The sequence below is a fragment of the Gracilinanus agilis genome, chromosome 4 (assembly GCF_016433145.1).
Source record: "Gracilinanus agilis isolate LMUSP501 chromosome 4, AgileGrace, whole genome shotgun sequence".
Classification (NCBI taxonomy): Eukaryota; Metazoa; Chordata; class Mammalia; order Didelphimorphia; family Didelphidae; genus Gracilinanus; species Gracilinanus agilis.
Window position 1 is genome coordinate 333,184,515 of NC_058133.1, and position 26,992 is coordinate 333,211,506.

Here is a 26,992-nt window from a genome sequence, read left to right on the forward strand (position 1 = left end):
GAGAGAGAGAGAGAGAGAGAGAGAGAGAGAGAGAGAGAGAGAGAGAGAGAGAGAGAGAGAGAGAGCGCATACTTTGGGCAAGTCATTTAATTTCTCCGAACCTCAGTTTCTCTGTAAAATGAGGGATTGACCTAGATGAGCTCTAAGGCCCCTTTTAGCTCTCCATCCTCCAGTTTATGATCTCTCTAGGTTTCAATTTCCTTGTTAACAAATGAAAGGATCAAACTAGGTAATCTCTAAGGTTATTTCCTGCTCTAATATCCTGTGAGTTGATGGATATTACTGATCTAATTTTTTCTTATTTTTATAAAACAACAATCTTGCAAATATTTTCAAGGCAAAATGGCTTTTCCTTCCCTCTGCTATAGGTCCATGTGAGCATGGCTCTCCTACAAATCCTTCAGTTGGACTCTATTTTTTCTCTATTCAACAATGAGACAATAAACTGTTGGAAAACTACCTGAACTGTTTGGGCCAAACCACTCTAACTCAAGGAGCTTTTCACATTCTAATATTTTTCCCTTCTCCCTCACATTTGGGAATATTAGCAGAATTGGATGGACTCATAAGACAAAGAAGCACTTCTCCTAGTGGCCCCTTTTAGTTAGGAATCTTTTTCCCAAGTATCCTTTCAATTCGGATTTCTTTACATCTATATCTCCCTCTTCCCCATTCTCCTCCCAATTATGTTTCTGACTCTCCAGTTTTTGCCTTCTCATCCTGGAACTTCTCTCAGTACCTTGGATCTGCCCAACCTCAAACATCTCTACACCCTGCCAGCCCTCTTCTCTTATTTGTGAGTTTTTTCCATGGCTCCCATTTTGGGGGGATAGACCCAGGTTGACCATACTTTATTTCCCCCTCAGCTGTGCTTTTGCCTCTCTGGATTTTCCACCAAACCTTCAGCCATTTATCTTCCCCACTCTGCCCCAAACTTTTTTGTCGTCTTTGTGACCCTCATTTGAGGTTTTCTTGGCAAAGATCCTGGCGTCATTTACCATTTCCTTCCCCAGCTCATTTTACAGATAAGGAAACTGAGGCAAACAGGATTAAGTGACTTATTCAGGGTCACACAGCTAGTACGTATCCAAGACTGGTTTGAACTCATTAAAATGAGTCTTCTTGATTCCAAGCCTAGTGCTCTATCCAGTGAATCACCTACCTACCTGCCTATGTCCCAACCTTTTTCAGCTTCTTTTTATGTGCTTTCTTCCACCATTAGAAAGTAAATACCTTGAGGGTAAAAACTTCCTTTTTTGTTCTTGTATTTGTGTCCTAGACCCTGAGCACTGCACCTTTTACAAAGTCAGCACTGTATAAGTCCTTGTTGCTTGTCAGTCTGTTAGGCAAAATAAGTAGAAGTCTCTTTCTCACCTTGTCTCGAAGCTTCCTCTCTTTCCGCTCCTGGACAGTGGTCAAGTAGTTCACTGCTGCATATTCTAACACAGAGAGGAACACGAACACAAAGCTAATCCAGAGGTAGATATCTACAGCTTTGATGTAGGAGACTCGGGGCATGGAGGCATTAACGCCAGTGATGATTGTAGACATGGTGAGGACTGTTGTACTACCTAGAAAAGCCCCCAGATGAGGTTAGTTCAGACACTGAGTTTACATGTTTTTTTTTCCAAAAAAAATTGTGTCTTAATCTCCCTATCCTCTTGAAGAGGTGGGAAATGATGGGTGTAGAATATTGGTTATACCATCATATATAACTGATGAATTGATTGGTTTCACTGCTTTTTGTCTTTCTTAAATCCTTTTCTTATAAGGAATAGCTATTTGGGTAGGAAGGGAGGAGGAAATGAAATGGAATGGAAATAAAAGTGAAAAAGAACAAAAAAGATCAATAAATACAAGATTCTTAAAATTGAATTTGGCTTAAATTTGGGTCTCATCACAAAATGACTAATATGATCCATGACTCACAAGTACAATATTTTTATGTGAACCCAACACGCTTGAATTCAGATATACTCAAATGACAATCAAAAAACCCCCCAAAAAACAAAGGGGGGACATCAAGATGGCTCAGTGGCTTGACAGCCAGGCTCAGAGATGGAAGATCTTGGGTTCAAATCTGGCCTCAGACACTTCCTAAGGATGTGATGCCTGGGCAAGACACTTAACCCTCATTACCTAGCCATTACCACTCTTCTGCCTTGGAACCAATACCCATATCAATTCTAAGACAGAAGGGTTTTTTAATTTCATTTAAAAAATAAAGACAATTACATAAAATAAACATTTTTATTATAGTCTAAATCTGCATCATTTCCTCAAGAAGTATAAAGTCTCTCAGCAGTTCACCCAATACAGCTCATTCTCACTCTGAGAAGCGTCAGTGTGAGTCATTACATTGTTTTGCCCCAAACAATAATTCCAGCATCAGTCTTCATCCAGAGTTCTCATTTGTAATAAGTCGTGTCTCCATCAAAGCAGTGTTTCTCTTGTTTTATTACCACTATTTAGTTACTAATAATGGCCCCAAAAGTATGAGAGTAATGATGCTGGTAGCTCTGATGAGCCTAAGAAAGGTCCAAAAGTGCCTAGATATGTTCATATAAAAAATACTAAATAATGGAATCCACTATTGTATATAATTTTCAACTTACACAAAGGGTCTTGGAACATACTGATCACATAAAACATGGTCCTGTTGTACAAATTCTTGCTCTCTGAGTTTTCAGGAGATTTTACCATACTTCTTTCCTCACCATCTCCTACATCAGAATCCTCAGCATCTAACCTTCTAACAACAAGGACATTTTACTGGCAGAATGTGCTTTACTCCCCCAAGATGGTGAGTACTTTACCTCACATTTATGGACAAGGTTAGAAAGGTTCCAGGAAGATCCTGCTCCAGAATGTAGATTTAGACGTGAGAAGTCAGCTAGTCCAACTTCATCATTTTACAGCAAGGGAAACTGAGACCCAGAGAGGTAGTGTACCTTACCCAAGGTAAACAGGTAGTTTGTGCCTTTATTTTACAGAAAGGAAATGGAGGCTCAAAGAGGTAGCCCAGTTTCCCCAAGACCATACAGGTATTAAGTGGCAAAGTCAGGACTACAGTCTAGGTCTTTCTTATTCTTCCAAATCCATTCAGCTTTCCATGGCATCATGCTGCCTATTTTCTAAGACTTGTTCATACTTAGAAAGGACACAACAATGGCATAAGAATAGCCACAGCTCAACTTCTTCAGCTACATGATTGAGTGGATAAAGTCCCAAGCCTGGAGAAAGGAAAACTCATCTTTCAGAGTTTAAATCTGGCCTCAGATACTTACTAGCTGTACAACCCTGGACAAGTCACTTAACCCTGTTTGCCTCAGTTTCCTCATCTGTAAAACAAGATGGAGAAGGAAATGGCCACTCCATTATCTTTGCCAAGAATGGAGTTCTTACCAAATCTCCTCAAGAATCAAATGCAATTGAAAAGTGACTGAACAACCATAAACCTGTACAGACTTCAAATGACAACCCCATTTTAGTAAATGTTACTTTAATATTTCATTTGAACATCCTCCCTTATTCGGTCTCATTGGTTTCAATCATCTGGTGTCTGATAGTCTAGATTAGGGGTCAGCAATGTATGGCTCTCGAGCCATATCTGGCTCCACCTCCGAGCAGAGCCCCAGGATGTGCCCCAGGGGGCCCTTCAGCCCCCACCCCACATTCCAGAGCCTTCCGCCTCCATCCTCCTTCCTCTGCAGGTGTTTATGGCTCTCACAGCCAAAAAGGTTGCTGGCCGTTGGTCTAGGTCATTGAAGGAATGTTGGGTACAACATTTTAAACCTTTTTTCTCTCATTAACCACTTGCTTCCTTCACATTTTCTTTTTCACCATGGCTCAACAGAGCCATAATTCACAATTTGTACCATTTGGGAAAAACTGTAAAAATTCATCTGGCAAAGAGTTTACATGTTTTTTTTTCATTTAATGGATAATTGACAACATCACCCTGAACTCATCAAAAGATCTTTTACCCAGTGAAACTCTGGCAGGCACAGCTCTGTGATCAATCCAGAAGGACACCCAGGACAGCATAACCATCAGGGTAGCAGGGAAATAAGTTTGGAGCAAGAAGAAGAAGATGTGACGACGCAAAGTGAAGTTAATGTACAGTCGATTGTACCACCCTGTAATCAGAAGAAATAATGTGAAAAAGTATAATTTGAGGTGAAAAAACCCCTAATCACCTTTCCTTACATACCTTCTCATTACCAAGTCTTTCACTTTCAGCAGATTTTTTAAAAAATATATACCTGAAATTGGGGCAGCAAGGTGGCTCACTGGATAGAGAGTCAGGGCCAGAGATGAGAGGTCTTGGGTTCAAATGTGACCTCAGACACTTCCTAGCTGTGTGACCCTGGGCAAGTCATTTAACATCAATTGTCTAGCCCTTACCATTCTTCTGCCTTGGAACCAATATCTAGTACTGATTCTAAGACAGAATGCAAAGGGATAGATAGACAGACAGACAGACAGACAGATAGATAGATAAAGAGAGAGAGATACTTGAAATCATATTGGATAGTTATATCTATAGTTGTAAGGAGAACTGGAATTGTATATCCAATAGATTTTCAATTCTAGACTTAAATATAGACATAGACAAAAATGTAGATATCCATTAGGCCTTATAGGCAGACAGATATAATAATGATTTCAGTTCAATATAGATTCAAATTAATTAAATCACAAGTTCAAAAATAGTCTTATAGGTATTCCAAAGAAATGAAAATATTTCTTAATATGTATTCATCTTGATTTTTCATAAGTCTATTAATTCAATCTATATTGTCGAACTCTCCAAAATAATACGCTAAATTGGGGGAGATGCCAGGTTGGCTTAAGGAAGCAATATGATATGCCACAATCATAAGAAACTGGGACTTTGTACAGTCTAGTGAAAAACAGATAATGTCAAGGAGTCTGGTCTCTAATACATGGCTCTTTGATTAAGTGATTTGAGGCCAATTTATTTATCTCTAAGTCAATTATAGGAGGGAAAAGAAGATAAAATTAACAATTTAAACCTTATTCTAATTCTGTCACCAACTTATTGTCTAACACTGAGAAAGTCCTTCCTCTGAAAAAAGAAGTCATTGAATGTCACCAAACATCAGTGAATTTCTCTCTTCTACGTTTCCATTGAGCAATCACCCAGCCTCTTTCTGATTAATTTTCCAATAATGAGGAATCCATAACTTCCATTGTTTCCTTATATTTAGTTTAAAATTTTTTTTCCGAATCTTTGATTTGTTGCTCCTTTTTTTGCCTCTTTAAAGACTGAAAGAAAAGTTGGTCTGGGAGGCAAAGGAACTGGATTCAAATCCTTTGAGCTTTAGCATCTATAAAATTAGGGGATTGGACTAGGCCGCCTTTAAAGTCTTTTCTGGGCTCTAAATCAATGATCCTAAATAAAACCCCTCATTCATATAACATCCTTTCATGAAAGTATCTACCTCATTGGAATGGGAGTGGGAGGGAAAGAGAGAGAAAAAGAATAATTCACCAGTTAGAAATTGGAAAGGCAGACCTCAAAAAGACAAAATAGCAAGTGACAGATATTAGTTACTGAACATTGAGGGAAAATTTTGATCCTGAGCAAAGGTAGCAAGTGTGAAGAAGACTGAAGCTATATAAGATCCCTATCACATTTCAACTTCTTTAAATGAGTTTGCATTACTGTGTCACCTAGCTGCCTTATTATACTTAATATGAAATACCAGTAACATTTATTATATCTATAATGAAATCACAGGTCTAGTCTTAGTCCATTAATTAAGCAAAAGCATAGGTCATGTAAACAATAAGTGCTTTAGGAGAAGGGATAAGTGTATCTTCTGGAGTAGATAAAGAAGGCTTCATGAAAGAAGAGGACTTGAGCTAAATAGATGGAGAAGAGAAGCAGAGATTTACAGGCAGGAGGAATAACCTAATCCCAAATTAGGAGGCAGGAAGAAGTCTTGTGAATTCAGGAAACAATGGTTAGAATGTAGGATTCCTGTTGAGAAGTAGTAGTTGTGCTGTGTAGACAACCTGTGTCAAGGCTTTCCTGCAATTCTCTTCAACTGAAAGAACTCTAACTAGGAATTCCAGGAGATGAGATATACACAAAATATTTTCCAACTCCTACTTCCTCCACGTTCCACCAGTCAATGACCTCAATGCTTAACCTTCACCCAAGGCTATCGCATCCAATATTACTGTTCAGTAGAATATTTAAAAGAGAGGAAGATACAGGTAAAGCAAGTAAGCTTTCTCCCTGGATGTCAATGCTTGAGGCAAAGCCCCAACCACTCTGCCCTAGTTATATTTCTAACTGAATGCTTCAATGTTTGTTTTAACATAGGAGGTGATTTTAATGGGAGTAGGTTAATATTTGGACAGCTAGATGGTACAGTAAATAAAGCACCAGACCTGGAGTCAGGAATACCTGAGTTTAAATGCAGCCTCAGACACTTAGTTATGTGACCATGGATAAGTCACTTAACCCTGATTGTCTCAGTTTCCTCATTTGTCAAATGAGCTGGAGAAGGAAATGGCAAACCATTCCAATATCTTTGTCAAGAAAATCCCCAAAAGGAGTCCTGAAGAGCCTGACTGAAGACTGAAGACATGAAGACATGACTGAAACAACTGAATAACGAGTTACTATGAAGTTGTAGTCTTATTATCTCTCTTTTCCCTTTTATTTGCTGTTTTTTTCCTTTTTTAAAAATTACATGTATGTGGAAGGTTATATTCAAGCAAGTGAGTGAACTCAAGGTGAGTTCCATGAAGTATTTATCCTGCATCCTTTACTTTATAAGATCGGTTCACTCTAATTTCCCCCCCTTTTGTTACTCCTCCAAAGTGGGTAATATTGAAATAAATGGATTCAGTGGCCTCTGTCCCTTGTAGCTCTGAGATTTCAGGATCCTATGAAATCCTACTGAACCTTGGATTTGCATGGGGCCCTTTTTTGGGAGGGAGTAAATGCTCCCTTTATGAACTCTCCTGATATTCTTGCCTTGGTGATAAGGTGCTACGGGTGATAGTTGTCTTAGAAACGCCGGGATCAAATCCAGGGACCTTAAAAATGAGCACAAAATGTTCCAAAAGAGGACAATGAGATAACAATTTCTGAGCTACCACCATGATGCCAGGCTTGAAAGGGTAGTATAGAAAACTAGTTTGAAGAGAGAAACAAACCAAGCATGCTGCATTTGAGATCACTGAAACCCTCAATGAAAGGTTAGTGAAATAGAAAGGTCTAAAATAAGTCAACTCTATAATGCATAGGGATCTCAAAAGAATACTGTTATGACTTGGATCTGCCAAGAATAGACCAAGGAAGCATATCACATACCAGAATCAGGAAGACCTGAGTTCAAATCTGGATTCAGACATGTATTAGCTATGTGGCCTTGGGCAAGTCTTTTAACTGCTCCTTGCCTCAGTTTCCCCCTCTATAAAATGTGGATAATAATAGAATCTATTTGCCAGGGTTGTTGCGAGGACAAAATGAGAGAATAATTGTAAAGCTCTTAGCACAGTGCCTAACACATAAAGTAAGCCCTATAGAAATATGAATGTAAGCTATTCGCAGTTATTAAATGGTTTGCCCAAGGTCACATAAGTGGCAGAGGGCAAAGGTCCTCTGATGACAAATCAAGAGTCTTTGCCACTATCTTACACTGTTTCCCTCTGATTATATATATATATATATATATATATATATATATATATATATTCCCTCCAAATCTACATTATGAAGAAAATTAACGACTTGAAGAAGGGGAGCCACATTTAGAGATCCACATTAAAGGTCTCGATTCACTGAGATTTTATTTAATTCAATAAATATTTATTAAGTGCTTACTATGTGCCAGACACTGTGCCAAGAGTTGAAGGCAAAAGACAGTCCCTGCCCTCAAAAAGGGCTTACACTCTAATGGGAGAGACAGCATGCAAAGAAATAAATACAAAGCAAATTCAATAGGAAATAATTAAAATGAGGAAAGCACTGAAATTAAGAAGGTTAGGGATGACTTCCTATAAAAGTTGGGATTTTAATTAGGTCTTAAAGGAAGCCAGGGAAGGTCAGCGTGCTAGGCATTGGGGACAGCCAGAGAAAATGCCCAGAGCCAAGAGGTAGAATGTCCTGTTCATGGAACAGCCAAGAGGCCAGTGTCACTGGATTGAAAAGCACATGCCATACCTGTACTGCTGTAGAAAGCCAGCCTGGATGTTGTGTGAAATTTATGAATCAGAAACTGGGACAGAGAAATCTTTTCATCCGTTTTCAGGGATTCATCCCCATTTTTCCAGTACAACATTAGATCTTCATCTGTATACGCATCTGAGAGAGAGGACGGGGAAGAAAGGGAATTTTTGAACCAGAATTATGCAACAGATAAAATATATACCAGTCTTGAACTAAAACAATGCTTCTTGCTGGAGGGTCCCCCTAGATCTGGTAACTAGAAGGTTACAAAAGGCAGGGGAGTCTAAGATGAAGGGAAGCCTGTCATTTAAGACAAGAAAATCACTTACAGCTCTCTAGCTCCAAGGAACATGTCTGTGAATCCAAGGGAAAGTGACTGAAGTCCATGTTGCACATTGCAGTGACTGTAATCCTAGAGAATACCAAAAAAAAAAAGTTTTGGTTTTTTTTTAAAGAGGAAGTTTGGGGTTGTTTGTTTTGTTAACTTTTACCCTAGAAAGAAGGAGGAGATTGATGGAGGAAGGACCATCTCTTTACAACTTTCTCAAAGGGTTTTAAAACCTAGCATACATGTTACAGTGGTTTGTAGGCCTTATAGGGTTAAAATCACTCACACACATTCTCTATTAATGAAATAATTGGCCATGGCCTGTGGGTCTTTACCACTAACTTACTATGTCATTTGGAGTAAAGGCTTTACTTTTGTATATTCCCCATCCTCCCAGAATCACAGAATTTGAGTCTTGGAGAGTGTCTCAAAATAATCTAGTCCATTCACAAAAGGAATATCCACAGCATTTTAAGAAAGGAATTATCACTACGTTATGCACTCTGCATACATTATAGAAGCGTCTGGCTTTTATTGAAAACATTTAAGAAGAGAAGATTTTTCATTTCTCAAAGCAGCCTATTCCACTTTTGGCTTGGTCCACTTGTTAAGAAGAGGCAGCGAGATGATACAGAGGATTGAGTGCCTGGCCTGGAATCGGGATGACTCTTCTTCCTGAGTTCAAATCTGGTTTCAAACATTTACTAGCTGTGTGACCCTGGGCAAGTCACTTAATCTTATTTGCCTCCATTTCCTCATCTATAAAATAAGCTGGAGAAGGAAAAGGCAAACCACTCTAGTATCTTTGCCAAGAAAATCCCAAACAGGGTCACAAAGAGTCAGACATGACTGAAAACAGCAAAGATTATTAAGAAGTTTTATCTGCGTTGTCTAAATTTGCTTTTCACATCTTCCACTCCTTGCTCCTGGTTCTAGTCTCTGGACCCATACTGATTAAATCTAAACCTTCCTCTACACAATGCCTTCAAAAGCAATGCCCTCTGGCACTTATCTTTCACATGGTAAGTATCCCCAGTTCCTTCAAATGATCCTAATAAAATATTTGGTATCAATTATGAGACATGGAGACACTGACACAGGACCATCTAGTATGGCATTCCCACATCAAAGAAGATGCTGAGGTGGCTCCGTGAATAGAGAACCAGGCCTAGAGATGGGAGGTCCTGGGTTCAAATTTGGCCTCAGACATGTCCTAGATGTGTGACACTGGGCAAGTTACTTAACCCCAATTCCCTAGCTCTTACCACTCTTCTGCCATGGAACTAATACCTCGTGTTAATTCTAAGATAGAAGGTAAGGATTCTCTTTTTTAAAAAGACACTGTGATCTAGGAGCAAAGCAGAATTTCAGTAGCTTAAAAGAAACATGAGATGCACAAATTTAGAGGTATCTCCATCCAAAATGTTCACATAACTATATGTGCCTGACCTGTGGTAGAACCTTCCCAGCCCGGATTGGTATGACCAGCCACAGTTAGACACATTGTACATTGACCCTGACATCGTGATGCCATTTTGGTTCTCTTTGAATACAATGGACAAGAACAACATAAGACAAGGACTTGAGCTCTTTCATCATTCTGTTTCTCCTTAGTCACAAAATGGCATGTATCTTGGGTCTATGATTTAATAGCTAAATATCAGGCAGTTTAGCTATTAAATGACCACCCAGGATCACATAACGAATAAGTATCAGAATTCGGATCGGAACCTAGATCTTTCCAGCTCCAATACTATTTAGCACACTATCCATTGCACAATACTACCTCTAGCAAAATGAAAGGCTAAAGAAAAGCCATCCCATGGATCTGCAGTGATCATTTGACTCTGGATCTGCCTGGTCCTTCCAGGTTCTCTAAATGTCTGCTTCAGCAAACCTGTGAACAATGTTGATTGTTAGGGGCAGCTAGGTAGCACAGTGGATTAAGAGCCAGACCTGGAGGGCAGGGGGTCCTGGGCTCAAATTTGGCCACACATACTGCCTAGTTGGGTGATCCTGGGCAAGTCACTTAATCCCAATTGCCTCGCCTTTATGTCTCTTCTGCCTTGGAACCAATACTTAATATTGATTCTAAGACAGAAAGTAAGGGTTTAAAAAAAGAAGAAAAGTTAACTGTTCATAACACAACAATGGTCCATCCATCTAATCTGCTGCTCTGGCTCTGACAATGAGTCAGACAAGGGCACTGAAGGGAGAAGTAGATTTGTCTACCTTAACATCCAATTCAGAAGAACAGAGATATGCTATCATAATTTCCTCTGCTATTTATTTATCTAAATATTTCTGGCATCCAGATTTTTTTCCTTAACAAAGAGAAGCCAGGAGTTAGCTAGAGATAAGCAAAAATTTAAATCAGGGCAGAAAGCCAAAGCTCTGTTTGAATGTTAGGAAATTTCCTCACCAGGGGCTCTAAGCTACTTTGATTGTCTTAATTTTTCTTCTGACCTAAACACCATTCAATAGAGAAAGGAACCACATAGACTTGAGTACTTTACCTTGTCTCCATACTAAAAAGTGAACTAATTGCTATAACAAGGTGTGCCTCATTAAGAATTCAAAGAGAAAGAAATAAGGAGGAGAAAGTCATAACTGGAGAAAAGACAACACCCTAAACCAACTCCATCCCCCAACTGCCCCTCACTCAGGGAGGAGACAGATAATGATTCCACTCTATTCCTCTGTCCAAGAGAGAGAAGGGAAAAGAAAGAATAAAATACTAGATGACCAGCTCTATTCTTCACAGTAGTACCCACCACTTCTACACTATGAAGTTCCCTTCAATAACCTAGCATAGGGGATAGCTAGGTAGCAAAGTGGATAAAGTACTAAGTCTGGCATCATCTTCCTTAGTTCAAATCCAGCCTCAGACACTTAACAGTTGCGGGACTCTGGGCAAGTCACTTAACTCTGTTGACCTCAGTTTCTTCATCTATCAAATGAGCTGGAGAAGGAAATGGCAAACCACTCCAGGAACTTTATAAAAAAATCCAAATTAAAAAAAACCTCAAACGCAGTCACAAGGACAGACACTATGAAAAAAGACTGAACAAAAATTAATAACCTAGGATGAATTTCTTGAACATGTTCATCTTTGTAGACTTCATCTCTGGCTTCTCCAGAAACTACTCTGCCCTAAGTGACTTTTTTCCAAAGAATGGCCAATTCACTAACCCTTAGGAGATGTTCTTGATCACCTCAAAGGGACCATATTATCTCCAAGGCCCAAGTGCCTAACCAAAGCTTTGATCAATGGCAGTATAGTAGCCAATAAAGTTTAACTGAGGCGTAATTATTGCTCGTTGAAAACCAAGTGCCTGACCAGATCTCCAGATGGTACCTGTTGGGAAAACACAGTTGAGTAGATTACCTTACCTCATGCTATAAAGAACGTGTCCATCTGGGAACACCCTGAGCATGATGTTATCCGTTGTGGTATCATGAGTGAATGACCTTTTGGAATGAACAAAGAAGACATCTGGGACCCAGATTTTCTTCACTAGCCTCCCATCAAACGTCATGCTCTTATTGGTGGTACTGGGAAATGAGAGGCGTTCATCCTTCCAATAATGCCTCAGGTAGAGAGTCATTGTAAAATCCTGTAGGGAGAAGAAGGAAAGGACACTAGGCAAAGACTTTAATCCGGTCTGATTCAATAAGCTTTTATTAAGTGCCTACTATATACCAAGCGCTACGCTAAAACCTGGGAATATAAAGACAGAGAGTTTGCATTCTACTGAGGAGACACAACATACAAACAGATGAATAAAAATAAACTTTTTTACAAAATAAACTTATTTACAATAAATTTACTTATTTTTATTTCATTATTTTTATTTATTTTTATAATAAATTTATTTACAAAACAATACAAGGAATGTTAAGAGATAAACAATTGTGGGATCAGAAAAGGCTTCTGTAGGAGGCAGCTTAGAGTCAGGAAAACCAGAGTTCAAGGTAAATACACTTGTATGTTGTGTGAGTCACTCAACCTCTGTTTGCCTTGATCTGCTGGTGAAGGAAATGGCACACTACTCTAGTAATCTTGCTAGGAAAACCCCACGGACGCTACTGGTGTGCTATGGTCCACGGGGTCACGAAGAGTCAGATGTGAGTAACTACAATAAATAAATTCACCTTACAGCTCTTTCCCATTCCAACAAAGAAATTCTCCCTGGTGCTCTTGATCACCGATCCCCTTGTGTATGATCTGCCATACACTAGCCATGGGGCATCCCCAGTCTAAAAGACCAGATCCAGCTTTGGGTCTGAGAGCAGCCTATGGGTCATGGTACAATCCACTTAAATTATTCCCATAGGTCCAGAAGTGCCTCCCAGCAGATAGACTGATGTTAATTAAGCCTGTTAAGGAAGAGTCTCGACCAGCGAGATTTGTGTCTATACCTGACCTCCCAAAGTGACTAGAGATTGATAAACATCCAGTTCCAACATCCCTTCCCCAGCTGGAGGCAGGAGACGAAGCTGTACAAAATATTACCCATAGCCTTACACTTTGCATTCTAACTTCTGTACATCTCACAAACATGTGCTTTGTTTTTCCTAGGGAGGAGAGTAAAGGTAGTCAGCTAGCATCAAACCATGCAAAAGCAGTGGCTTCTGTGCCATCATGGAATGTGGCAAAGACAGCAAGCAGAACCTTCAGCAGACATAGAGCCCTCAAGTAGCTTTGATTGAAAGCTTATTCTGGTCTTACAAAGAACTTAAAAATGAGCAGAGCTCAAGCTTATTCTGGTCTTACAAAGGACTTTCCTTCCATCAACGCTGTGAGCTATGTGTGAAATTGCAAATTGATCTACTTTATTTTGTATTATTTATTAATTATTGATTGAAGTATTGAATTAAGAATTTTATCTAATCACTGGAACCAAAATTTATAGATCAAACTTGGACTTGATTAGATAGAACTCAGTGGAAGAATTTATAAGAGTTTAGCTACCTTATTTCCATAGGTTATAGCTTTACACAAAGACGCAAAATCTGTAAGTTTTTGGTCATCAAGGAAAGGAAGAAGAAGAAAAGATGAAGGCAAGTCAACTTGATCAAACAACACTTGCCCACCATGAGACTTTCCAGGCAATGTGAGTCAACTCTATGTTTTTCCACATTACCCTGGATCCTGGAAATCCCCTCTCTGAACCAAGCCCACCCTTCATTTTCATGGTAAACCAATCACAATCTTAGTTTAGCTTGCATCACTGAGACTTTATGTAACCATGTAAAAGACCTGCTCTGCCTCTCAGAGGGGTCCTTAGCTTTCAAAAGGCCCTGGATATCATTTACTGGCAAGTTCTAGCTTTGCTAATAAATTGATCAGACTTGGAAACTTTTATCTCAGTTTCTTTTTATCACAGACTTTTATTATAACACTTGTACAAGGAGAGAAGCAGAATGATATGGTGGAAGGAGCCCTGGCTCTGTAGTTAGTCAGTCAACAAGCATTTCTTAAGTACTTACTCTGTGCTAGTACCTCTGTTAAGTTCTAGGGATCCAGAAAAAGGCAAAAGACAGTCCCTGACCCTTCAGGTAGCCCTGTCTAATTGGGAGAGACAATATGAAAATGACTAAATCAAAACAAAATGAATACAAGATAAATTGGAGATTATCAACAGAAGAAAGGTACCAGCATTAAGGGAAACTGGGAACAGCTTCTAGTAGAAGAGACTCCAGTGGTGACTTGAAAGAAGCCAAGGAAGTCAGATGAAGATGGAGAGGAAGAGAGTTTCAAGGCTGGGAGACAGCCAGTGAAAATGGGGCAGATGGAAATGTAAGTAAGCCCTCTGTAATAAAATATCTGGGTTCAAATCTTGGTTTTGACATTCACTTAATGACCTTGGGCAAGTTCATTTTCACTTCTCTGGGTCTTAGCTTCCTCATCCATAGAATGAAGGATTTAGAGGATATAATCTCTTACATCCCTCATGGTTCTAAAAACTATCTCTATTTTACAGAAGACCAAACTGAGGTTTAGAGAAATTAAATGTTCAATGGGTTGAATTGAGCTTTGAACCAAAGATTTCTTACTCCAAATGCAGCATTCTTCTGTTACTGTTTTTGTTGCTTTTGAGTACCCATTCTCCTGCCCAGATTTGTCCCAATTTGTACAAATGGCAGCACCATCTTGAGTCACTCAGTCCTTTCAGATTCTTATCGGAGCCTGAGATTGTTCACAGACCCTGAAAGGATGGCCTCGTGTTGTAAATACATACCATATCCACCTCTGAGATACTGTCCAAGCTTTCCACCTGCACATCCACGCCAACAGGAATTGCGGGGCCTGCAGAAAAACAAAATCAAACTATTTAAGGACTCATTGAGTGGCTTTCTCCACTAGTTTTCTTGGAAGTTAGGTGAATCTGGGGTCACTTAGTAATGGACTTAGAAGAAGAAAAGGGTCTCTTGTTCTGAATTCTATAGTCAGTTTTCCTAGTCAGTGGCAAAATCACTTATACCGTCTACACGAGGTTTGCCATCATTTCCACTGATTATCACAAGCCTATGTCAAAACAGATCCCTGTGGCATTCCTCTAGATATTCATCCTCAGATTATTTCATGGGTCCATTTGTCCACCCAGATATGAATTCACTTAACTATAATATTATTTAGCACACATCTCTTCGTCTTGTCCATAAGAATTTTTGTCAAATGCCTTATGGAAATCCAGACATTTTTTATGTGTGTGGTAATAAAAATAAGTATATATTTATGTATATATATAATTATATATACACATATAAAATGTAACAACACATATGTACAACATATACATAATATATAACATATAAATAAAAGATAATATATGTAAAAACATATATATCAAATGACATAGTAATTGTTCCTGACACATAAAAGCCATATATAAATATTAGCTATTTTATATGTATATAAATGGTACTGGAATCATGATCATAATATATGTGTGTGTATACCCAGTTATCTCTTCCACATTGAGGGGGTCAGGGGCACTGTGTCCCCATGATCTGGAAAATTGGCATAAAATTTTCGGCCCTCCCATGACACCAGAGAAGAACTCTAAACTTTTTCTTTCTCTTTTCTAGGGTATTTACAGTACCTTATTATAAAATTTGGGTTAGGCATATAGTCATAGGCTATATGTAGGTCAACGTTAACATTTTTAGCCATTGTGTATCTTCTGCTGGCTTTCACATTCTTTTTGCAAACTTGTACTCTACTTATTTTAACTTTAAAAAAGAAACTGGGTATTTTTATGGCATTAAAAGATAAAATATATTGATAATATACAATTGCCATATATTATTTTTTATTCATTTCTGAGTTTCTAAACTTTTTCCGTGTCAGCTTTTGCATGTCATCTCTATTTTCTACAAAACTCCCCAAAAATTCCCATCTAACTTCTTATGCCAACTTGTAATGTATTGAAACCACAAAAGGGAAAGTCATGATGTGAAAGGTGTAACTATGAAGAGAGAGAAAGAGAGAGAGAGAAGATAGAGCTATACATATGTGTATTTGTGTATATTTACATATATACATATAAATATACTCTATAAATTTTAGATATATAGGCAGACAGACAGGAAGGCAGGCAGATGGACAGATGGGAGAGAGGGGCGGTATGTATTTGTGTATATTCACATAGAGAGAAAAATACACATATAGAGTGATAGACAGACAGGCAGATAGTCAGAGAAAGAGAGAGTTATATATGTGTGTGTATATTCACATATATACATATGTCTACATACACTCTATAAATTTAAGATAGATACCTAACATTTATATAGTGCTTCCTATGTTATGTCCTAGACACTGTGCTAAGCATTTAACAGTTATTATCTTGAACTTGTTATCTTCATAACATCCCTTGGAGGAAGTTGCTATTATTGTCCACATTTTACAGATGAGGAAACTGAGGCAATCAGAGGCTAAGTGACTTGCCTAAGGATCACATAGACAGTGTCTGGGTTCAGATTAGAACTCAAGTCTTCCTGACTCCAGGTCCAGTACTCTAACCACTGAGCCACCTAGTTGCCCTTCATTTTGACTTTAGGCATAGAAACCGTTGATTTACAGTATAGCTGGAAAGAAACTTAGAAATCATTCTTTTACAGATGAGGAAACTGAGAGGGGTGGGAGGAGGTGTTAGTGATTTGTCCAAGGGAACACAGATACCAGGTGAGGAAGCCAGGGTTGGAACCCAAGACTTCACCATTGTTCTTTCCATTGTATATGCTACCTCCAGGTGCCCAACCCAATGCTAACAAGTCCTGGTAGAAAGATGAAAATGAAACCATTCCTGGCCTCAAGGAGACTACATTCTACTGGTAAGGAGACAACACAACAACACATCCAGAGCAGGGTGCTGGCCGGGGATAGGTGTTTCAGTAAGTGAAGTCACAGGGTTAGAGCTTTGTGCAGCTCTACCTCACTTAATCAAATTCATGTGCAAGTCAAGACATCACCCCATGATGCCATTGATCCTCTCTGAACACAAAGGACAAACAACATGGGAATAGTGAGTGGTGGCGTTGATTCCATCATAATTCTCAAAGCAAGAAATTTCAAGGTGAGGAGGGAGCAGAAAAGACCAAGGTGAAAGAGTGTGATTGGTTCTGGGTCTCAGTAGACAGGATAACTCTTAATCATCCCCATCGTCAAAATTGATGTCACCCTTACTTTGTTGAATTATTCCTCAGAGGTGCTGCTATGTGTGTTTCCTAGATCATGGTGGGAGGAGGGGGAAGGAGGTAGGGGAAAGGAATAAACATTTATTAAGCAGCTATTATAATCCAGGTTCTGTGCTAAGTGCTAAACAAACATTATCTTGTTTAGAAGATCCAGAAGGGATCCTAGAGACTGTTTAGTCCAATTTCCTCATATTTTAGAGTTGAAGAAACAGACCCAGCAAAATGACATGAATCATCCAAGGTCACACCAGGATTTGAATCTGGGTCCCAAGACTCCACGTCCAATGGTCTTTTCATCACATGCTGGTAGCCCTGTTCTTTATGGACAAGGCACAGAGAAATACACAGTAACAGACTTTATGCAAGTTCTTCATACTTTGTGTGAAGCCTATCTCTGACCAGACTATTGTTACCTACTACTGCTTCCTAAATAACGAAGATAAGAAAATATATAAGCCTAGAGCAAGGACACTTTTCTTCCTAAACCAAACAGAAGATCATGGAGTCAGGGGTAGCTGGGTGGCTCAGTGGATAAAGAGCCAGGACTGGAGACAAGAAGACCTTGGCTCAAATCTGACCTCAGACACTTTCTGGCTGTGTGACCCTGGGCAAGTCACTTAATCCCTATTGCCTAGCCCTTACTGATTTTCTGCCTTGGAACCAATACACAGTATTAATTCTAAGACAAGAGGCAAGGGTTTAAAAAAAATTTTTAAAGAAAGAAAGGGCACAAGATGGCAATGATAAGGAAAAATCATCAGGAATCAAGAACATAAGAGTCTACAACAAATCTTCCCTTTTAATTATTCAAAGGACATAAAACATGGTGTCCAAACCAGGAATGTTAACGAACTCAAATATTACATCAGGAATAGCTAAGACTGATGATCAGTCCAGAAGCCCAGAGCTGTCTTGGGTTTTAGGGATATACTGTCACCTCTGGATTACATCCTAGATGTTACAAAGAATGAATTTTAAATACAGGCTTAGGCTTCTTAAAATCAAAAGAGTATTAGGCTTGTCAAGAAAATCCAACGAAATATTAGATGCAAAGTCAGAAGTCCTTAATTATTCTTAACATTTCACAAGGAATTAGGAAGTCAATGTTTTGGCAGAGTCCATGAACAGGACACCACAGAAGACTTCGTACCCATTTTATAGGATCATAGATGTACAGCTAGGGACTTACAGGTCACCTAGTCCTGCTGGTGGACTTTGATGACTGGAAGAGAGAATGAGGCTAACAACTGTGTATAATTCTCCCTCTTTTAAATCCAACTCAGGCATAAATCAGAACATCACCCCATGGTGTCACTGGTCCACTTCAAAAAAAGGACAAGCTCCAGCAAGTCTAGTCCCTTCGTTTTATAGATAAGGAAACCAAGACCCAGAAAGGTGAAGCGGCTTTCCCAATGACCTATAAATATTAAGATTTGCACCTGGGTTCTATATCTCCAAAGTCAGGTCTCTTTTTATTGGTTATTAACAGAAGTTACGTACCTATTCTGTGCCTAGCGTTGTGCTAGGCATTGTGGGAGATGCAAAGAAATACAACCCAGAATGTCAATTCAGGAATTAGAATTGCCTGCTTAAATGAAGGGATGGATTATGGCCAATGAAAAGACATTGCTATTTGCTAGCTGTGTGGCTTCAGGAGAATTATTTTACCTTTCAGAAGACTTTCAGAAAAGGTAGCTTTTTTTTTGCCTCAGAATTGCTAGAAATCTGCTCATTGCTGTTCAGGCTAGATCTCAGGGGAAATAGTGACAAATAGCTGCAGAAAGCCTTGGGGAGAGAGAAAGAGACCAAGGGAAAACCCAAGAGCAAAGATGGGAAAGAAGCCCCCTGTGCCAGCGTCCACCTCACTCTCAACAAACAAGTGTCTACCTCAGCATTAACAGCAAGGGTCACAGGAAAACTTAGCCTTAAATTTACCATGTATAGAGGTGGGCAGTGATGGGGAAGGCCAGTGTTCTAACAACATGCAGAGATTGTACTCTACAGGTTGTCCCAAATGTCTTGGTGCTGTTTTAAACTAGTAAGGCTCAAAACTGCATTAAGACCTTTGGGAAACTCCTCATTTGTGCTACTGACACTGCCAAGAAGCCAGCATCATGTACTCAAAATGCAGATCTGTCAAATAACAAGAAGAGTAGGTGAAAGGGGTAGAGCAGTGATTCCCAAAGTGGGCGCCACCACCCCCTGGTGGGTGCTACAGCAATCCAGGGGAGCGGTGATGGCCCCACTTTTTTTGTATTACATTCTATTCTGAGTTCAATAAATAGTTTCATAATTTCCAGGGAGCGCTAAGAAATATTTTTTCTGGAAAGGGGGCATTAGACCAAAAAAGTTTGGGAACCACTGGGGTAGAGGAATGAATATTTATCAAGGAGAATGAAAGATTGCTTGAAGAAATAAATTGCTTTAAGAGTTAAACAAAAAAATAAAACAAATTTCAGGTGGCAAATAAGAAATGAAATCCATGTTTATTGGAACATGGGAAAATGCATCATTGAGAAGAAGGAGGAAAAGATGAAACATTGAATCTTTAGGGCTGAAATGGACTTGAGATTCTTTCCTCAGGGTATCCTAGAAGCCAGGAGGTATAGTAGAGTACTGGACCCATTATCAGGAAAACTTACCTTCCTGAGTTTAAATCAAGTCTCAGACACTTACTAGCTGTGTGACCCTGGGCAAGTCACAACCTTTTTTGCCTCAAATTTCTCATCTGTAAAATGAGCTGGAGAAGGAAATGGCAAATCATTTCAGTATCTTTGCCAAGAAACTCCCAAATGGGATCATGGAGAATTGGATACATCTGAAACAACTAATCAACAACAATGAATAAATTAGCTTTTCATGATTCACAAAACCCATCCTAAAAGTCTGAGTGTCAGCAAGAATCTCTACCGTTAGAACCTCCTCCCCCTACTTTCTTCTGGCCCCTTCCCCAACCCTGGCCACCCACAATTCAACTATGAGGCCCCCAGGTGGCTTCATGGATCCTGGAGTCAAGAAGATGTGAATTCAAATTGGACTTCAGACACTTACTAGCTGGGTGACCCTGGGTCTACCTCAGTTTCCTCAATTATGAAAATGGGGATAATAATATCACCTACTCCCCAGGGTTATTGTGAGGATCAAATGAGACAATATTTGTAAAGTAGTTGGTAAATGGTCTGTCCTATAGAAAGACTAGCTATTATTATTATTATTACTAACTAGATTGCTTGGCTGTTCACACTATTTAGATGAGATAGGACTCATCAAATCTATTCCTTATGGTGAGATTGAGGAACACTAGGCTTATCCATCCCTCCAGACCCTTAGCACTGTCATCTGACTTACTGTTATAACTTAAGGACTTCTGGATCTTTGCTATTTACCTTGCTTCTGTGCCCAACAGTGATGGCAAACCTTTTAGAGAACTTAGAGACCAAGTGCCCCAATTGCAACCCTCACATTGCATGTGAGCTGCCCCCTTGCCCCAGGCAAGGGAGGGAGGAAGCTGCTGGGCAGAGGGGTTAGTGAAGTGAGGAATGTCCTCAGTGAATGTAGAGAAGGGAAGGGAGGGGCCAGAGTGCTCTGCTCCCCTCCAACTCTGCCGCCTGTGAACCGCCCACCTTACCCCCTGCACTCCCTCTGGGCTGCTGGGCAGAGGGGTGGGTAAAGGGAGAAATGTCCTCAGGTGTGGTGAGGAGGGGGAGGAGAGCAGGCCCCTCTAAAACGATCCAGCACTCATGCCATAAGTTTGCCAACATACCTTAGGACTTCTGAGCCTGCTGCTGACCCTTCTTTTATGTATTTTATGTACTTTCTTCCCCAACTGGAGCACAGATTTTCTCACTTTTTTCTATTTGTACCTCTAGTATTTAGCGTAGGGCTTGACACAAGGTAAAATCTTACTAAATGCTTTTTCATTCATTCATTAACATTAATTAAGGGTAGCTCAGAGGACAGAGTCAAGCCTGGAGTCAGGACAACCTGGGTTCAAGCCTAGTCTCAGACACTTCCTATGTGTGAGACCCTGGGCAAGTCACTTAATTCCAATTGCCTAGCCTTTACCACTCTTTTGCCTTAGAACTGATTCTTAGTATTGATCATAAGAAAGAGAAGGTAAGGGTTTAAAAACAAAACAAAACAGAATTATCATGAAGATTCACAGATTCTGGGAGATGAGAGAATGCAAAATGCTGATTGCTGAAAAAAAGAAGCAAGGAAGGGTTCTCGGAATATCAAACGCAGCTCTGTGTCAGCCTGACAAATAATAGGATAGAGGGTCATGCTGGCTCCAGAGTGTATCTAAAACATTGCAGAGAACTTCATAAGACTTGGCCAATTTACTGATGACCACCTACTTCTGGTGATTCATTTGGAGACAAATGAAATCACCAAAAGGAATCTAGAAAGGCGCCTCTACGGATAAAGTCTTGGACAAGAAACTAAAGGTTTTAGGAACACAAGTAATGTTTCCAAAATTGCTACTGTGAGCTTCAAAAGGGAAAATGAGATGTGGGAAGTCAGTCAGTCAATAAACATCTATTAAGTGCTTACTCTGTGCCAGGCTAAGAACTGGGGATACAAAGAAAGATGAAAGACAATCCTTGCTCTCAAAGAGCCACTTTTTAATGGACGTGACAGCATGCAAACAAATGTACAAACAAGATATATAAAGAATAAACTGGAAATGATTTTAAAGAGAAGGCATTAGAATTCAGAGATATTGGGAAATGTTTGCTGTAGAAGGTGGGATTTTAATTGAAATTTGAATGGAGCAAGGGAAGCTAGGAGATAGAAATGAGGAGGGAGAACAATTCACTCATCAGGAACAGCCAGTGAAAATGTCTAGAGTCAGGAGAAAGAGTGTCTTGTCCAAGGAAGTAAACATCTAAATAATAACATGGTGGCAGAGCATGGAATTTAGAATTACAGATGAGGACTAAAGAAACAGAAATAATGGTCTTAAAGCCAGGTTTGGAATGTATTTAATGAGAGCCAAAAATACTATATTTGTCTAGAGACTTGTATATCTGATTAAAAGGGCCTTAAATTGAAAATGAAGGAGATTCCCAAGTAATTCAGAAGAGACAAAATTCTAAATCAGGAACACTAGCATTGCTCATGACCTCAGATGTCTCTATCCAATTATAAAAAGTATATATAATACACAAGGTTGAATTAAAAGATCATAAAACACGGAAGTCACTTTTACCTCTTAGTTATCACTGATATTGACTAAGACATGACACATTATTGAAATTTGAAAATGTAATGATATATGCTATTTGAAAGGAACAAATTGGATAGAAAGAATAATGGAGTATCATTGCATATCAAGAATATATACTCTTCTGCAGAATCTACAAGCTAGAAAGGGAATGAATGATGGGAAACATTTGGATGAGAATCAATGAGGAAAGAAAAAGAAATGTTATTTCAGTAGTAGTAATGATAGCCCTTTTTATATGATATTTTACAATGACCTTTAAAAATATTATCTCCGGGGGCAGCTGGGTAGCTCAGTGGAGTGAGAGTCAGGCCTAGAGACAGGAGGTCCTGGGTTCAAACCCGGCCTCAGCCACTTCCCAGCTGTGTGACCCTGGGCAAGTCACTTGACCCCCATTGCCCACCCTTACCAATCTTCCACCTATGAGACAATACACCGAAGTACAAGGGTTAAAAAATATATATTATCTCCTTTGATCTTTCCAACAACCCTCTGAGAATTATAATACAAATTCCATTGCTTCTCTTTTAAAAACAGGAAAACTGAGGCTCCAAGAGGTTAGAGTCTATCTAAGATCACATAAGTAAAAATGGTAGAGCTAAGATTTAAACTTCCTTTAATTAAAAAATCCAGGACATTTTCTATAATGCCATATTAACACACAATACAACAGCCACCTGGGCATGAAGAAAGGGAGGAAGGGAAGAAGGAAGGAAGGAAGGAAGCAAGGAAGCAAGGAAGGAAGGAAGGAAGGAAGGAAGGAAGGAAGGAAGGAAGGAAGGAAGGAAGGTGGAAAGTGAAAGAAGGGAAGGGTAGAAATGAATGATAAATTCTAGAAACTGAAAACCTGACACAGAGACAAGAAAGAACAGGATCAACAACTTCAATTATCTGGTTATCCACTGGAGCTCCCTCTATGCTAAAGTCAGAGAAGCTGATAAAACCTTGATTTGTTTTATTGATAATTCTATCCTTTGAAGACTGGAAGATGCAAGAAGGAAAAGTACTATTTTGTGCCTGATTCTGACTAATAAAGAGGAAGTAAAGGAAGTGGTTGATAGTTTTCTGAGTATGAAAACCAAGGACAGTCATACAAAAATAATACCAGGAAAGCTAAAAGCCTCAGAAATCTGGAGCTTCTTGATGAATTCTAAGAACAAAAGGAAACACACACGCACGCACACACACTCACTCACTCACACACACACAAACACTGTTCTTAAAAGCAGGGAATATAACTGAATGAGACAGCTGCTGTTTAGTCACAGAAAGATGTCAAGAGATTTCCAGTTTCACTAATCCATGGGATCATTAGGAAGCTGTTAGAGTTTTAATCCCATCTCTCTCTAAACTAAAAGGGTCATCCAAGGGGTCTTCAGCTGCTTAGTCAAATTCCTCCATCAACTACTACTTAAAGGTCAGCACACAGGAAAAATTCTTTTAAAGGAACAGAAAATGGATGGGAGCAAGGAAAGGGGAGAAGACATCCAAATAAATTTATGATTCTTCTGCAAAACCATCAGTCAAATTATCTGATCCTCCTTACAGGGTACTGAGGAGCACAACCCTAAACTGTGGAAATTATTGCTTAATCATGCTACCTACCTCCTTAAAGAGAGGTGATAGACTTAGGGTGAAGAATGAGATATAGTTTTTGGATATGGCCAATACAGGAATATGTTTTGCTTGATCATGCATATTTTTGTATTCATATGAATATATATTCACACATATGTATAAATATATAGAATCTCAATTTTTCAGAAGAAAAATAATGGCTAAGAGAGATTAAGGATCTGCCCCTAAGGTCATACAGTTGGTAAATGCCAAACTGGGATGTGAACTCAATCTCCTGACTCTAAATTTCTTTCCTTCTATCTAGAGCCTAGATATTCTTAAATTGGACAATGGTTCAAAAAGTCCCAGTTGGGAGGGAAAGTTCAGGAACCATTTCATTGACCTCCAACTCTAAACACTTTAAAAATATACTTAAACATACTTTAAGTCTGTTTAAGATGAGCATCAAGGGCAGCCTTTGAAGGAGAATTTTGTTTTTCAGTCATTTTCAGTAGTGTCTAACTCATTTGGAGTTTTCTTCACAAAAATACTGGAGCGATTTGCCATTTCTTTCTCCAGCTCATTTGACAGCTGAAGAAACTGAGGCAAACAAGGCTAAGTGATCTACCCAGGGTCACACAGCTAATAAGTGTCCAAGGACAGATCTGAACTCAGAAAGACTAGTCTTGTTGTCTCCAGATCTGGCACTCTATCCACCACATCACCCAGCTGCCTTGCTATATCTTAGAGTTGGCTTTATCTATGCTTCCAACAATTAAAATGAATTTAATGCTAGACATTACTTAAGTGATGATGACACACAGCAAGATGCTGTTCTTGGGGGGTAGACAGCTGGGTGGCACAGCCCAGAGATGAGAGGTATTAGGTTTAAATCTGACCTCAGATACTTCCTAGCTGTGTGACCTTGGGCAAGTCACTTAACCCTATTTACCTAGCCCTGGTCTTGTTGTCTTGGAGTTGCTACTAAGACAGAGAATAAGGGTTTAAAAAAAAATTTTAATGCTATTTTGGGATGTTTGCTTCAGAGGTGGTTAGATTAGATTGTGAACTCTTTGAGGACAGGGACTATCTTTGGCCTTTCTTTATAACTCCAGCATCAGCACAGTGCCTGGAACATGGTGGGTGCTTAATAAATGCTTACTGCCTGGTTAGGAAAGGAAAAGAAAGTAAGAGGACCCAAGCTGTAGTAACTAGAAAGCTGCAGGAACAAAATCCATAGAATGATCGTGCAATAACATAGGCAGTGAGAGCTTCCATAGCCCAGCAGAGACAAAGAAGAAACCCAGCAAAGGAAGAACTCAGGTCTTCCCCTCCACCCTGCTGCCTCTAGAGCTGATAATTCACACTACCCCACAGGAACAGGCTTGAGTTTACCAGGCATTTGAAAATCTAACTTCCTCCTAAAGGAGATAGGGCTATTTTAAGTATTAACTAAAGCAGCTTATTCAAAGACTCAGCTGCAATGCTCTGATAGATGGCCGAGAAAAAAGAAACAAACTGAAATGTGAACATAATCTGTATATATTAATATTGCCAAATAATCTTGGATGACTTCAATTAGAAGTAGCTACGTGGATGCAATGGATAGCACATTAGACCAGGAGTCGAGAAGACTTAAGTTCAAATCTAGCTTCAGGCACTTATGAGGTACATAAGCCTGGGCAAATCACTTCACTGCTGTATGCCTCAGTTTCCTCATCTGTAAAATGGGAATAATAATAACACCAACCTTCTAAGATTGCTGGGAGGATTAGATGAGATGTTTGTAAAAGCCCTCTGCAAATCTTAAAGCACTCTATAAATATTAATTATTCCTATTATTATTACTGTCCAGTAGCCCTGGGTTGGAATCTTGGCCTCACCATTTAATACTTTTGTGACCTTAAGCAAGTCACTCAATTTCTCTGTTTCAATTTCCTCTTAAATAATAAGGTTGGGTTAAATGGTCTCAGATGAACTCTTCTTATGATCTAGGAAGGTACTTCTTAAAAAAAAATCTTCTAGTGTCAGAGGTTAATTTTGCTTGAACCTTTGATATTTCTGGCTAGGACTTTGTTGCTGTTATTGTTCAGTCGTTGAAGGAAACTCTGTAGTTCAAGATCACATTTTTGTTATTTCCTTTTCTGACAAAAGTGAAGCCAACAGCTCAGGAAGAAGGTAATATCTTTCTAGTTTCTCCTGACATTTCTTTTGGTAATGAAATTAATAGCTCTTCTCTCTAAGCCCTCTCCTGCTCATTCTAAATACTCTTCTGTGTTTAGATCTGCATGATTTTTTGAGTTTGGAAATAATCACAATAAGTTCCAGCGAAGAGGGCTGCCTGAATAGGAGCCAGACAGTCAATTCCCACACATCTACTCTGACAAAATCCTGCCATTCCTAGCACAGATCAAGAAATCCAGTGATAAGCTCTTGTCACTTCTTTTCCCCCCAGAGTCACACGAGATGTCAGTCAGAAGCCCAAGAGCAGTAGAAAAGAGAACACAGAGAAGACGGGGGACAAGAGAGAGCCAGCAAAGCTCTGGGTTGGGGGGTGGCAAGAACAGTCCCTGAGAAAGTCCTAGGGTGGTTTGAAAGCCCCAGGGAGCAGCGGGCCAGCCTCAATTGGGTTCTTCTATTGACCCTTGCTTCCTACAACTGGTTTCACAGTGCCATACTCCCCCAGTCTAGGTGAAGTGGTCAAAAAGTCCTTATCTGGGTACCCAGTTTATATCTAAAGAAAGATCCATACAGGTGTGACGGAGATGTTTGGGAAAACAACCCCTTAATGAGATCGGGTACTGAGAATAACATGTAAAACAATAGGAGTCGATTCAGTGCAAAGCTTCATTGAAAGCAATGGTGAAAAGGGGGAAAGGAAGAGAAGAAAAGGGGACCTGACATACAACTCGGGCATATATGTGAGTATAACTCATGCAAGGGTAATGCCGCCTTGAGG

The 26,992-nt window shown here is 39.4% G+C and overlaps 1 protein-coding gene and 1 pseudogene across 1 annotated transcript in view; one reads left to right on the plus strand and one right to left on the minus strand.

Annotated features, from left to right (window-relative positions):
- The window catches only part of LOC123245313 (gamma-aminobutyric acid receptor subunit rho-2), a 55,645-nt gene that overhangs the window by 13,700 nt on the left and 14,953 nt on the right, over positions 1-26,992 (minus strand). Inside the window, exons 3-8 of the mRNA XM_044674156.1 lie at positions 14,789-14,856; positions 11,937-12,160; positions 8,545-8,627; positions 8,210-8,350; positions 3,987-4,139; positions 1,375-1,571 (exon numbers count right to left, since the gene is read on the minus strand). Coding sequence (XP_044530091.1) covers positions 1,375-1,571; positions 3,987-4,139; positions 8,210-8,350; positions 8,545-8,627; positions 11,937-12,160; positions 14,789-14,856 — 866 coding nt within the window. The remainder of the gene's footprint in view (positions 1-1,374; positions 1,572-3,986; positions 4,140-8,209; positions 8,351-8,544; positions 8,628-11,936; positions 12,161-14,788; positions 14,857-26,992) is intronic.
- Positions 11,803-11,924, plus strand: LOC123248062 (annotated as a pseudogene).